This window comes from Amphiura filiformis, chromosome 19 (genome assembly GCF_039555335.1).
Source record: "Amphiura filiformis chromosome 19, Afil_fr2py, whole genome shotgun sequence".
Taxonomy (NCBI): Eukaryota; Metazoa; Echinodermata; class Ophiuroidea; order Amphilepidida; family Amphiuridae; genus Amphiura; species Amphiura filiformis.
The window spans coordinates 21,248,811-21,264,234 of record NC_092646.1 but is presented as its reverse complement, the minus strand read 5'-3'; the positions used below and the strand labels follow the sequence as shown (position 1 = coordinate 21,264,234).

Sequence of the window (15,424 nt, the reverse complement as noted above, 5' to 3'; positions counted from 1 at the left end):
TTTCCCCACGACGCTATGAAAGGCAAAAGTGGTGGATTAAAGTAAAGTAAAGGTATGCGTGTTAGGAAAGACTTGAGGTATATGATGATTTTTCATGTATTGTTAGCTATCTATCTACTGAAGATAGCATTAGTAGAAAATGCCTCCGATTGGGGTTACGGGATCTGATATTAACGTTTTACGCATTTGCACAGTATTTTTTGTGGGAGCTGAGAGTACACCAGACCTCGAATTGCATTCTGAATACGAGGAATATTCTTCTGATATCAAACAATTTTGATTTTTTTAAATTAGCGATATAATACAAATTTTATGACAAATTATAAAAAATTGATATTTTTAAAGTTTTTGATATTTAACAGTCCTCGAAGTAAACTTTATAAATCTCAAGTGATATGTACTTAAAGTGCATGTAGCTGGGATGAAAAGCAGACGATCAATTGAAAATGTTGACCTTTAAAGTCATAATGTACGATCTTATAATATGAATTTGGTTAATTTTTTTCAAACCTGATTTTTTTGCATATTTGTAATGTTTACACATGTCACAACTTGCACCTAAATGGAATCAGCCAAATTTGTTATGTTTGTAGGTAAACAGAGCAAAGTTCGACATAAAGTCATAATTCAAGAAATTATGACTTTATGTCCCCCGCGCCCATAGAACTGCGTGTTAAACGGCCAAAATAACAAGCAGTGTTTCTTTCACGTTACCTCGTTATTTCAGCTCAAAATGGACAGAAACCATTCCCGATCATTATTACTAGTATTATTTCAGTATTTTGAGTACATAAGCCTTTAATATAGAAGATATACGTTTTTCCCCCAAAAGACCCATTTTTTTGTTTTGGGGAAAAAATCCATATCTTCAATACGAAAGGTCAAAATTTTCAATTGATCCCACCTACATACACTTTAAGTACATATTAGATTTATAAAAGTTTACTTCGAGGACTGTTAGGCCTAAATATCAATTCTTTAATGATTTGCCATAAAATGTGTATTATATCCCAAATTTCAAAAAATCAAAATTATTTCATGTCCCACAAAAAATACCGCGCAAACGAAAAACATCCAATTTTTAATCATTTGCCATAAAATGTGTATTATATCGCGAAATTTAAAAAAAAAAATCAAAATTATTTGACATCAGGACATTCTTCGTATTCAGAATGCAATTCCATACAGTCTCATGTGCTCTCATGTCCCACAAAAAATACTGCACAAACGTCCATACCCCAGCCCTTAAATGAGGATTGTCAAATTTCTCACCTCAATCAAATGGTCGCTGGGGTAATGGGTAGCTGGAGAGCCTGAAGCGAAGGCATTTGCCCCACAAACTACCCAGTAAATTAATTTGCCTACATCAAGGCCACAAAAATAATGATTAAGTATCAACCAAAATAATATCTAACCAAATTTTAAAAAAAAAATGAAGGAGGTAAGTCCAAAAATGTTGTTCAACCTAGAAAGTTCAAAATTGGTTAATATTCTGAGCTTTTGATCCTAGCAGGATCTTTATCAAAGACAGAGTGACGAGACAACACACAAACATTTATTTATATACCAAACATAGACAAATGGGCAGGAAATGAGATGAGAATAAAAGGTTTGAGGGAAGCAAAGTATTCTTTAGTATGAAGAAAACAAAAAATGCCTAAATTTATACTAATTTTCTGATTTTGGTCCGCACCCCCATTTCACTTCCCCCTCCTCACAAATTAAATTCTGATGCCACCGAGTACAGCAGTGCTACATTGCCTCCCATATAGTGGGCCTACACTAGGATCCAAAACATGCTCATCTATCACGGCAGAGTTCTTTCACCCCAATACATTTGCACATTCATTGAATGACCTTAAAAATTTGGGTACAAAAACTATACTCTGCAACTTGAGGTTAAATTTTGCACCATGAGGGTTTAATTGAGGTTATTGAACTATGGCATTGGGATGAGGCCATTGTGATCCATAGTGCTAGCACACCCAATGTTTTGATACGAAAATTCTAAACACAACTTGAAACACAACATAGATGGTAAAACAAATGACACTTTATTTGTTCTGTTTCCAATTTTAAAATCACAAGATATTTCTATTCACATTAGAAAATATTCTTCAACAAAAACCATTGGGCTATTCCATTTGAAATCCACACTACCTCTGTGGAAGATTTTGGAAAGGAGGGTATATTTTTCAAATGTAATTGGCCAGGGTTAATCATTTTGAAACCCACACTCCCCCTGTATTATGGCTTTACCTATATCTTCCACAACTGGAGTGAGTAATTCTAATGGAAGTTACCCAACTATCTATTCTACTTGAAATTCATACTCCCTCTGTGGAAGACTTTAGCTAAATCTTTCACAGGGGTAGTGTGGAGTTTAAATGGAATAGCCCATTTTATCTCCTCTTGCATTCACTAATGATATTAAATTCACAGATAAACAAAACCAATAGTTGTTTGTTTTAAATTATCTTCCTGTAGGAACTCAATAAAAACCCAAATAGGAGAGGGTTAAGGCTTGTGCTGCCCCCATCCACGGTCTACGTCAAGTTGACACAACTTAAGCCGATTTCTACAAACATTTACATCTTCAAGGAAATGCCATTTTGTAAGACTTGCGTCTTGACAATCCTTTTTAGACAGTACAATATTGCTCTAATCTTCTGGGTAACGAGAAAGGACTGATTCCAGTCTGTAACACCATTAAATTATAGGTTTATAAATGCATTATATTGTTGGGAGTAAAATTCTACAAAATAATGCACATGTACTGAGATGTTGATGCATGAGCCTCGAAAGGGGAGTGCATTAGATGCATCAACATCTCAGTACAAGTGCATTATTTTGTACAATTTCTCGAGCAACAAGTGATATGCATTTATTAACCTACAGTAAGCCAAAGAATTAAGGTACCAGCTATGTTCACCCCTGTGTATCCTAAACAAAGATAAATATGTCAGAATTAAAACCAGCAGCAAATACCTATACCCTTTAGCTCTGATTTAACATCTCACTTGTTGAATTTGATACTATAGTTCTCTTATTCGATAACGCTTTGTGAACAAATCAATAGGGATGAAATGGAGCAAAACTGCAACTTTTGAATTAGCTTCTTCCTCGAGTTTCGGATCATTGTGGCTTTATTTCTTGTCCAATTTTAACGAATGAGGTCTTAAATCCGAGCTAAACAACGCAGATGTCAGCTTCAGGTTCCAATTATGACATATCTTCCTTTGTTTAGGAGGGGTAAATAATAACTGGTACCTTAATTGTTTTGCAGACTGTATTTCATTCATGAGGAAAAAAACATGATTTTTGCTGTTTTTATAACAAAATTATCACTAAAAATGTTGGAAAATAGAACTAAATATAAATGCATCAACCTGCCCAAAAAATGAATCAATCTGACGCGATGTGTCATTATACACAATCAATGCATTCTGCATACTTTTATAACCACTTTTCTGATTGGCTGCTTTGATATAGGAGTGTATGAACTGATGTTAATACACACTTGGCAAACCTGGTTTTCTCAAAGCATTCTCTCAATGTGGCTGCATGATCTGATTGTTCTACCTCACATCAGCCAAACATGCTTATTATCAGTTTCGACTAAATAATGCTTCACCAGTTTGGATTCTAGGAACAAGAAATGTGTATTACAGACTCCCATAGTATGATAAGAACAGTTCATGACTTCCAAATTATAATGTAACACCAAAAGTACATGGACCACTGTACAAAGATGACATATTTTTGTTTATACATGTTACATGTTTCATCTTAAGTTGAGAGTAACACCATGTCGAATTTTGCAGTGGCAGATTCAAATTGAATGTGCTAACCTAATCCCAAGGGGCGTATACACACAAAAAGACTGGTTCATATCTATTTGTGGTTCATAAGTATGTAGAACTCACAATGATTTGTAAGCTTTACATGTATGTTATCTCAAAGCCTTCTCAAGTTTATTTATTTTATTTTATTTTATTTGATTTGATTCATTCAGTCTATCAGTCGTTGTTCCTCTCATCCCAGTATATTTAATAAATGCATCCCCTGCATCCTGCTTCCATCCCATCTCCACTCACAGCAATATGTAAGCTTTATCTCAAAGCCTTCTCAAGTTCATTCAGTCTATTAGTTGTTGCTCCTCTCATCCCGGTATATTTAATGAATGCATCCCTTGCATTCTGTTTCCTTCCCATCTTCAGTAGTAGTAAGATGTAGTTGTACAAAGCATCCTGGTTATCTGCTGACAAAAATACAAAAAAACAGTGATGAGGTGGATTTCTTCAAGTTTGGATGCTTGTTTAAATGGGATGCGACTAGATTGACAGTCCCATTTTTCCTCATCAAAACTGAGATTTTGGTATTAGAAAAAAGCTCACAGTTTTCTCATAACCCCAGTAAATTTTAACGCCAGAGATAGATTTCATTTAGATGGTATGAACAAAAGGTGGTAACCAAAATTTCCAAATTGTCACGCTGTCAAGCTCAAAATATTCTTTGCTGACTAAAATTATTAATTGTTGACACTAATTTTTGTTTTTTGTTTACAAGTGCACTCAAAAATCTACACAATTGGGGGTGCAAGCACATTTTTTCCCTTGAATTTATCTCCTTTCAATAGTGACTAGTATCAACCATATCCAATACAATGTTAATACCATCAATAATTTTCATGATGAAATGGGCCAAAATAAGAACAATGGTGGCCGTAACAACTTCCCATCAATTTTGTCCTGGTATAATTTTTCTCCAATATTTTATTTTAAGCCATCTGAAATGACTAAATCATATTTGTGACCCGGCAGCACAAATGAGCCGTAAATTCCCTAAATTGTATTCGGAGTTACGGTGTAAAATGTGTACAAAGGTCGTATTCATCGGTAACTTAAGCTGGCCCGACATCCGTCTAATTTTGATAGTCAAAAACTAATCAATAATTCTATTGTTGAAGTGGATAATAAGCTTCTACCTAGTAGATGGCTATAGAACTTTTAATAGCTCTGGTCTTTGTTTGCTTTTGCTAAATCCTGTTCAAGTGGTGGGTTACCAGGCTTTGTATTTTGTACAGGTATGCGTTGACTTGGGGATGATTTGAAATGACCGCCAATTATGACTGTTTGATATTTATTGCCAGCAATGTGGAAAAAGAGACACATGTAAAAACGTAAAAAGCTATAATTTTGTTGAAGGAGCAAAGTTTAACAAACCATAACCCCGCTTCTGGATATCGTTTGAAGTCAAATGATATACCATTTTTAAGTTTATGATGTTTATCTTTTAAACACGAAATAAAACAAAATTGACCGGGGGAGGAATTTACGGCTCATTCGCCGTGAACGGTCACATTTTATGGTAACTTCAATTTGGTCTACTTATGCGTTCTTTGGAGCTATGTACAGAATTTCTCCATATCTGCAGTCTTGAATTCTGATTTCATTTTCTTACCTCACAACCAAAAAGAAAAAGATATTAAAACAAAATGTTCTCACCAGCTAGATAAGTCCATATGTTATAATATGCAAAATATGAATGGGCTATTACTTGCAGAAGCTGAGATATAAGGGTGGTGGTAGAACTTTCTGAATGACCCTAATAGCTAGTGTTATATTATAGGCAAAATAATTAACTCTCGATCATGAGAGGATGTACCTTCTGCAGTAGTGTACTTTGCATAGAATAACGCAATCGCGCGACCTACATGACCGAACCTTGACCTTGCCTAGCAACGACTGGGTGATTGGTCAATTCTCAAAAGCTCTGTTTGCACCATAAATGCCGGTCTTTGCGTAGTACGCTCGACGCAAATAACTGTGCGTATCCAAGTTGGCTCTCATGATCGAGGATTAGATATTTTGCCTATAACATAACACTACATCCTTGGAAAAAAGTACTTGGAACGCTTGGCACACTCTGCAGAATTTCTTATGATCATGGAAATGATGCATATTGTGTTTGGGAACAAACATGACATCTACAACAATGATTTACCCTTCCCATCTCCCCGTCAATCAGTGTTGGAACACATTGGGAAATCGCTGAAGATATTGGCATTTCTCAACACTGAATGACGGAGAGAGGGTGACAGTGTTCCGTTTTTTACACGCAGGCATTCAAAGACTAACTTCCAAGATTGTAGCTACGAGGGTCATTCAGAAAGTTTTGCCTCTAATAATGTCTTACCTGGCTGATAGTTCAAACTTTTCAGCAAAACCTTCATAGCTTCTTGCAGCCTAGATTGACCAATCAGCATAAGTGCTTTATCATTGCAGGCTTGGGCTTTGAGTTCCAGAAGACTTCCTATGATTGGCCCCTGTGGAGACATAGGCTGAGTACTGTGTACATCATATTCTTCTGTGAAAATAATAGTGCAAAAGTGAACAAAACTATGTTTTTTTATTTTATTTGAATGCCTAAAGTATTAAGAAAGAAAGAACAGTTTACCAACCCAAAGTGTTACAATTAAACAAGACAACAAATAAACACAAATCCAACCCGGCACACAACCCAACTTGAAAAAAAAAACCAGCAAAACTGAATATAATTAATAAGAAAGAGTGCTTCTAAAGTATTCTCAAGTATGCAAGGTGTGAACAGAGCATTGTTGGCGATCAGAAACACTTTGTCCATTTCAGAAGAAAAACAACAACACAATTTTCATGAAAATGTAATTTTAGACTAGGATCTAGAATCACTCCAATCACATCACCCAGACTGAACAAAACCAACCTTTTTTGATCCTGTAGAAGGTGCTAACACATTCAGGTTCTTCCCAACTAATACACCTCCCAAAAATAAAACATGTCATAAGTAGGAAAGGTTGATCAAAGTTCACATGTGGTTCAAGATTAAAAGTTGCTCAACTAAAAAAACATACCAAAAACAGTGTGGTCTTTGCAGGGGATTAGGGGGGTTGAACCCCCATGAGTTGATTTGCTAATTCAACTCCCCCCCCCCAAAAAAAAAGAAAATTTCAACTCCCTTTAAAACCAACCCCCTCCTAAAGATAATTTCACCCCTGGCCCCCTTATGTAAAATTGAATAATGGCCCAGTAAACTTAAAATTGTACCTATATTTAGAGCAAATACAGTGTAAAATTTACAAATGGCCTGGAAAACACAAAATTTCACCTTGGTATATAATTGAATTAGATTTTTTACACAGTTACACAGGACCAAAATGATGCTAACCGGGACTTTGTTTGCCTTTGCCCCCTTATCCACTTAACTGACCCAGATATGCCACTGAACATGTAAAATATATGGACCCCTCAAAAGACCACACTGATATCAAATTATTCCTTTCATCAAAAGGTTTAACACAAAATGTAGTGTAATTGCAAAATCTATTCTCCCTCCCAATGGGCTATTCCTGTTGAAATTCATACACCCCCTAAGGAAGACATGACATTAATCTTCCACACAGGGAGTGTGAATTTCAACTGGAGTTACCTAAACTTGGTGACTCCATTTGAAATCTACACCCCCCGTGTGGGAGATGAAGGCAATGTCCATAGGGGGTATATGGATTTCACATGCAAATTATAGCCCAGTATCAGGTTAGGGTTATTCTGCAATTGCACAAAAATATAGTTTGACCTATCTCACCTTTCTCCAGTTTTCTCTTCTTAGTCTGTGGTCCAAGACAGGTTGATCTTGAGTCTTCATCATCATTTGAAGTTGAGTCTCGACTCATTGAATTTATTGCAGTCACTCCCTTTAGGTGAACCAGTATCTCATCTAAAATTAATGTCACTTTTGAGAACTGTTTCATTGTTCTACAACACTGTGATTTCAACAGCAAAGTACTACAGTACAAATGTAAATGTCTTAATTTGGTCTGACTTGGTTTTGTGACAGGTGTCAATGTACTATCAATGACCTTTGAACTTTGGGAGTCGTCATCCCTTGGCCGCTTCCTTGCCGATGTGGATGGTACTTTGCTTGAGTCCAAAGTTCTTGTATCATTACTTGTACTAGCTATGTCAGTTGGATGTCCAGAGTTTTGTAAGTTTGTGTTGCGAGAGAACTCACTAATAGATGACCCTACAGATTCCTTCTCCTCCTCCTCATCATCTTTACCAGTTGTTATGGTGACTGATGGTTTTGTCATCTTAGAGATGATTTGATCGCAGAGTAACAAGGCTTCTTCTGGTTGCTCTGATTTAGAAAGTGCTAATGCAGCTTCTAAGTAGATGATGTCAGCATTGGGTATTGTTATTATGCCATTTGGACTCGGTCTAGGAGAAGTCTGAAGCGTAAAAGAGAGAGGTACACACAACTTATAAACTCTTAATAATAAATCTGAAAATTGTATGTGATGGAATCAATCAAAATAAGTCATTTGTCGAACAAAATATAATTGCATGTTTTAATCGCATTACATTGACCAGTTTCAGAGCATCATTTTGCTGAAAATTCCATCACAATTGGACTTTAGTTCAAGAGATATGATAATTTTAGTGTTGCTCAGAACAAAAAAATACAAAGGAAATTGACTGCTTTTATTGGCTGTATCTCCAAATCAATATCTCATTTAGCTTGTATATCACATCAAATGGAGTCACCCATTTAGATAACTCGATTTGAAATTCACACTCCCTGTGTGGGATTTTAAGGTCATGTCTTCCACAACGGGTGTATGGATTTAAACTGGAATAGCCTAATTGCCTGGCTCAAAATGAACACACTTAGGCCTAAAAAAAATTGATTGATTGGCGTAACCTGACCGACCCTAAAAATGGACTTTTTAAAATACTTTTTTGCAATTTTTTTTAAAAACCTAAAATTAAAAAAAAGAAGAAGAAAAACAAGCAATTTACAGCTTTTTTTAGGCCTTACCTGCAATAGAATGTCACTTTCTTCTAAGACAGCCAGCAGGTCTAAGAACTTGTCAGCTGCTATACTATATCTGTAAAATTGAACACAAATGAGCGAGGGATAAAATTAAGAAAGGACAAAAGTGAAATTGTGGTCAAAGAAAAAGAGCTAAGCAGTTTTCTTAATCTTACATGGAAGTCTACCATTAAAACAAACTCCTTCCAAATGTTGAGTTCTCCTTGTCCATTGGTTTAAATGTTATATGCAAACACATCTATAACAAAGCCACATAGAAGAGTACATACTTCCAGTGATGGCACACAACTTAGTTGTTCATGCCATTTAATCCAAACATATATCTGGCATTTTTTTATCGGGGATAATAAGACTTTTTTTTAAATATCAAAATCTAAGTTTTGATGAGGCAAAGTGGGTGGGATGCGGCTGTCAATCAGGTCACCCACGTTTTAAATACACTACTGGCTATGTGACCATCCACCACAAACCAGGTGTAAAAGTCACCAGGGCCTATTAAGAGATATGGCTCAATAAACTCAACAAAATTCAATAGGAAACAAAGTAATTTGAGTGACTATTGACCAAGTAATTATCACATTTGATACATTAATTTTTATAAGGCTTATTTTTGTTCATTGTAACTAATTCAAAATCTGAAAATTTAAAATTGCAACTATACACCTGGTTACATCTATAATTACTCAAGCATCTCAATAACAAACTGGAATTCTGTACCTTGACACTAACCCTAAGGTCCGTATACACAAAACAAATTTTGTGGTCCAACTATTGAGGTTAGACTTAGGGAGGGACTCTTTTACTCTTTTCTTGTATTCCTTATGAGGATCTACAATAATATAGAATAAGGTCTATTAGAGAATTCCTTCTCCGTAGTTAGACCAGGTCTAATGTTATACTTTGTTTTCTGCATACAGAGCACAGAGTCTAGACAGAGCAGTGAAATAATGAAGATACAAATGCTTGTCATACCTCTGTAGTTCCAGACATCTTTTAGCCAGTGTGTACAATGCACTTGTGAGATTGATACTCATGCACTTATATTGCCTTGCGTATATCCCTTGTGTATTTTCATGAGATAAGTTTAGTACAAGTCCACTGTCAGATGATGCTGGTGACTCTTCTAGTTCTTGGTTTTCCACAGCCTGTTGGAATAAATCAATAAAATAAATCATTGGATTTATTGATCGCCATATGCTGTGACCATACGGCGATGATCTTTATAGCACATTCTTGAACACTTAAGAAAGTTCCTGCAATCTTATTGGTTCTTAATCATGTGTTATGACATGATATCACACACTTTAGTGCAAGCGTATTGATTTGATACTCGAACACGCTATTTGAACCAATCGGAGGTGCATAGCAACAATGGGACTGATCGATTCTGAAGCCCCAGGTAATTCCTTGTTAAATGTGGGATTTTATTTGATTAAAATTTGGTATACTTATGATTAATATATTTATTTGAATTGAAGTGTTTAAGAATGAGAAAAAACCTTGCGAAAAACCTTTATTCTCTAACTGTCAGACCGACAAGGTACACTTTACAAAAACTTGCTGATATCTCATATACATCCATAAACCATTGTAGAAAATGAGGCAAGTATGTATTGGTAAGTTTACTCCACATATTCAGGAATAGTGTGTATACACAAGGATTCTCGAGTACTAATATACTATAGGATAAGCCACTCATTTGCGCAAATGAAGTCAGTCATTCAGCCTATGCGCGATAATGCATGTGATGGCATAGTACCCTTGTACGTGTAGGAGTGTATTACCTGTGGAAGAGATGATGCAATGTTTACGTCATCGTTTCAAAAAAAATTAAATGGCGAAAAAACAACGAATATTTGGTCGAATCTTTCTATTACTATCATATCATGAAAAACCAAATAGCTGAGGAGTTAGCTCAATATGCTAGGAAAATATTCTCTTCGATGACCCCATGACGAGACTGGCTAAATAAGCTGGAAAGGGTCCGAATAATTGGCAGTCGATGGGCGCCATCTTGGACAAATTTAGGGTACCAAACTACCCAAAACTGTCAATCAACATTCCGATGGTACCAAACTCCCTAGCAACCGTCACTCAAACTGCCGAAGTGACTTCAATTTTTATACAGGGTTTGAATACGAGTGTCACGGCCCTGGTATACACTGGAAGAATTGTGCTATTCCAGTTGTAATCCGTACACCCCATATGGAATATGTGACTTAATCTTTCACACAAGGGGTGTAGATTTCAAATGGAGACCCAGCCCACATTCAGGTGATTCCATTTGAAATTCACACTCCCTGTGTGGAAGATTAAGACCATGTCTTTCGTAGGGGGTGTGTGGATTTCAACTGGAATAGCCAACTTTCATACATAAAGCAGCAACACCTTTACAGTTTTGGCTTCCAAATCTCTTATACACACATAAAATACAGTGTTACTTGCAGTTCACTGAATAAATTCATCAGGTTTGTACTTCGAATCATTGGTATATTTGCTTGACAAAACCAGTAAGTTTTTACTTACTTCATTAGATGATCAACTTTCAGATCTGATAAATTCCCCCGACGAGTAGGACGAAATATTAGAGTAAGTAAAAACTTACTGGTTTTGTCAAGCAAATATACCAATTGTTACTTACAGTTACTAGCAAGTTGAGACTTTCCAGCTCGGCATCCCATAGTTTCTGTTGTCTATACATCAGAGAGATGTTGTATAGCGGTTCTAGATAGGTGAAATCTTCGTGTATCGCATCTCTGAATGTTTGGATTGCAGTGTTTGGATGGTCCTATTGAAAATTAAAGTGAATGATTCATATTCTTGAAATTTGAAAACCATACACTAAAGAGGTGCAAATAGCGCCACATAAGGTGAAGTCCACATGCCTGGTGTGCAATGACAGTTCTCGCATATTCGTGAGGGTCAGTCATTCCACCAGTGTTTACCAACTTCTGCACAGCATTGCACGCCTTTGCATTTACGATTTAATATTTCCATCTTAATATAAACCATCTTGTTCAGACCGTTTATTCCAAATCTTGGATTTTGACAAAACTACAGCACCGTAATTTGTGCAGGGTATGTTACTTTCCTAACATACATTACAATTGTGTAAAAAAAGAATTTGGAAAAATACTGAGGGCGTCCTCCTCAGCATATGTTACATTATGGTTTTAAGACTTTACCTGCTTAGCCAAGCAGCAACCAATCAGATTATGGCATCTAGCTTTCATAATGGAATCACAGTGGGCAGCAGATGATTTCAGCAACTCATGAAGACACTGTGCTGCTTCAAAGAAGGAATTTTCTTGATATAAACAGTAACCTAAATGACGGAAACATTAAACACAAAACACAACCAATTAAAAATTGAGTAGTCCATCTGATGACTCACAAAACAGTGGCGAGCGCAGGTATAAACATGAACTAGAGTGTCATTGAATAATCGGTCTAGCTGATGACTCACAAACTTGACAAAAGTGACACCCCCCACTTTGCGCATGCGATTGTTACAAACCCAGCAGCAAAGTATGAACTGTTTACCTGGTGTTTACATACCAAATGGAGGTTTGGTGAGTAATAGAAGAATTGGAGGTTTGGTAAGAAATAGAAGAATTATAGGATTTTGTCTTTTGAATTCTAAGCCCCCAGGACTCAAACCCAGCACAGTTACGAGTAAACTTTTATATCGTCCTGGGTATATACCCAGCACATTTGATGAGATGCGTTACATCACTGTATAATAAGTTTTGGCTATGTCCTGCCAGTGCAGGACACATTGAGCTGTTTCTTCCTTGGCTAAGTCCCACTAAGTCCCTGCTATTGCCTGGTCCTGGGGGGGGGGGCAGGATTACAATTGACAATTGCATAACTATCACATACCTTTCAAGTATTCCCACATTGGAATCATATGTGCCGATAAACTTGTTTTTTCCACCGACTGCAGAAGTTTCAGGCAGGATGAAAACATACCCTCTTGGAAAAAACAGCATGCCCTGAGAAAATCCACTATAGATGATGTCATATAGGAAGAAGAACCTGCAGATGAAACAAGTGAAATATAAAACTAGTAAAAATGTGCCAAATTCTACTTTTTCAGCAAAGATGGTGTTGATATTTCCAGACATGATTCAAGTAGCCATTCAGGACCCCACTTCCATATTTATATAGTATACATGCTACCTCAACAAAGGAAAAAAGTGCAAAAAAAGTGGAGGGCATAGAACCTAAGTTTTCACTTATGGAGGGCATACCACATAGTACCCAAGTTTTATATGGAGGGCATAGTACCCAAGTTGTTTATACAGGGCATACTACCCAAGTTTTCACTTATGGAGGGCATAGTATCCAAGTTTTATGGAGGGCATAGTACCCAAGTTTTCACCCATGGGGCATAGTATCCAAGTTTTATAGAGGGCATAGTACCCAAGTTTTCACCCATGGGGGCATAGTATCCAAGTTTTATAGAGGGCATAGTACCCAAGTTTTCACTCATGGAGGGCACAGCACACACAAGATTTATGGAGGACATAATACCCAAGTTTTATAGAGGGCATAGCACCCACATTTTATTCATAGAAGCCACCTAGCTTGAAACGGAATGAGCCAACTAGGGATAGGCAATATACCTGAGGAGTTACCTAGGGCTATTCAAGCTGAAATCCATACACCCCTTATGGAAGACATGACCTCAATTTCCCACACAGGGAGAGTGAATTTCAAATGGGTTTACCTGAATGGGTGACCCCATTTGATATCTACAACCCTTCTGTGGGAGATTAAGGTCATGTCTTCCATAGGGGTGTATGGATTTCAACTGGAATAGCTCATTACAACTTACATGTATCATCTTTGCATAATCTCATAACCATGTTCTGAGACGGCAGTTTCATCAACAGAGAGATTTTACTTGTCCTTTGCTGCAAAAATTTAAAAAAATTTAAAAAATTAAAAAAAAAAAAAAAAAAAAATTAAAAATAGATCCAATCTTGTTGTTCCTTTCTGCTCATATTTCTTTACACAACATTATAATGTTGGCAGTTAGAAAACATATAAATAATATGGCACTGAAAAAATGTATTTTATGAAGTCAATTTCACAGAAAGTTTCCACATTTCACATTGGAGCAGGACATCTGAACCTTACCCACTCCACCGCAGATTGTATTCCATCCCAGGAACACTCAAGGTGGAGAAAGGTGAGTCAGTAATAGCACCAAAAAATTATTTTCGCAGGGGGGTTGAAATGGGAGTTTTGCCTAAAATTTTGCAATTGTTGCTCCAAATAGTGGGATTTTCAGTTTGACTTTTGTTAAAGAGTGGGGGCAGTGTTCGAAATAAGCACTAATCCTCTTGCCCGCTTGTCCAAAAATCACCTGGCAACAACCATGATTAGCCAAGCACTTGTCCGATGGACAACCAGACATTTTACCTCCAAAATTATGATTAGTGAATAAAGAAAAAGTAATGTCCTCAGCATATTCATTTCTGAATTTTTACTTCTCCATTCACTGAGTAAACTGATGGTGCCAGTGATGGAGATTCACATGATCAGAAGCTAGCACAGGTTTTCCAGAGCAAAAAACATCAAACAAATTAATTTTTTGCACCCAAACAAACTTCCACTCATTTTTAGGAAAACTGAAATTTTTTAAGGACAAGTAGAATCTATGCTTAGGTTGTCCTTGGGACAACCTCCACTTTTCCCCTTATTTTGGACACTGACTGGGGGAAAGCCCAAGCTGGGAAGGGGGGAGCTACATCATCCACCACCCAGTGCTGCCACTGGCGTTTACAACGTCCTATACAAACCTGTTCATGAGTTGACGAGTCATGGAGAAGTTTCTTCACTGTATCTAGCACATTTAACACTCTATCCGTTTCACTGTTCATGAGATAATATGTACTGATGACACAACACAGGAGGGCCAAACAGGTACCGGTATCTACAAAGAAAGTAAAGGACAAACATATGATGAAAAGAATTGTGTCACATAAGGTGGTGATATCCCCACAGGATGTTAAGTGGTATGTGCCTATTATTCATGCCTGCATTCATTATTAAACAAGCTGTATACCGTTAACTTTTTTTACACTCCTTGGTCCAGCCAAGGCCGTCGCTGTGGAGGGTGCTACACCCACTGTTGATCTCAAAAAGGGGGAGAGAGGAAATAGAGAGAGAAGGAAGGGGGAGAGAGAAGGAGAAAAGGGAGGGAGAGAGATAGAGGCGAGTGGGGGAGATAGAGAAAAAGGGATGTCAATAAAATGAGAGATGGAAGAGAGTGAGAGATGATGAGTGATAGAGGGAAGTAAACCTGTACAATTGATCCACATTAACAATCATATTAGTTTTACACAGGCCTAGGCCTGTCCAAGAATGTATAAATATTTGTGATTTTATAAAGACATGCCATCCGCACAGTGTCATCGCCCCGATATCTTCATGGCAGAAATCGCCATGGTAGGTTGAATCCACTGCCACGCATGGCCATTTTATATCGACCTGTTTAATAGTTTTGAGTCGCATAATGGGCCAAAGGACATCTGACTAAGGC

General features: G+C 36.9%; 1 protein-coding gene across 2 annotated transcripts; it reads right to left on the bottom strand.

The window, feature by feature from the left end:
- Positions 1–3,374: 3,374 nt before the first annotated feature.
- LOC140141034 (uncharacterized) lies at positions 3,375–14,811 on the bottom strand. Of its 2 annotated transcripts, none has more exons than XM_072162811.1 (10): positions 14,682–14,811; positions 13,712–13,790; positions 12,754–12,909; positions 12,057–12,196; positions 11,513–11,659; positions 9,844–10,016; positions 8,857–8,926; positions 7,615–8,266; positions 6,199–6,369; positions 3,375–4,258 (listed from the first exon to the last, which is right to left on the bottom strand). In XM_072162811.1, the coding sequence occupies exons 1-10, from the start codon at positions 14,760–14,762 to the stop codon at positions 4,113–4,115; spliced, it is 1,815 nt and encodes a 604-aa protein (XP_072018912.1). In that variant the 5' UTR covers positions 14,763–14,811; the 3' UTR covers positions 3,375–4,112. The 2 variants fall into 2 exon arrangements, with proteins under 2 accessions (XP_072018912.1, XP_072018914.1); XM_072162813.1 differs by having other exon boundaries at positions 3,375–4,261; positions 7,624–8,266.
- Between the last annotated feature and the right edge of the window lie 613 nt (positions 14,812–15,424).

Coding starts and splice junctions, on each gene's coding strand:
- LOC140141034 (XM_072162811.1), bottom strand. CDS start 14,762: ATGAACAGTGAAACGGATAGAGTGTTAAATGTGCTAGATACAGTGAAG. Junction 10,017..11,512: donor GTCTCAACTTGCTAGTAACT/GTAAGTAACAAT, acceptor TTATTCCAACAG/GCTGTGGAAAACCAAGAACT. Junction 8,267..8,856: donor AAAGTGACATTCTATTGCAG/GTAAGGCCTAAA, acceptor TTTACGCTTCAG/ACTTCTCCTAGACCGAGTCC.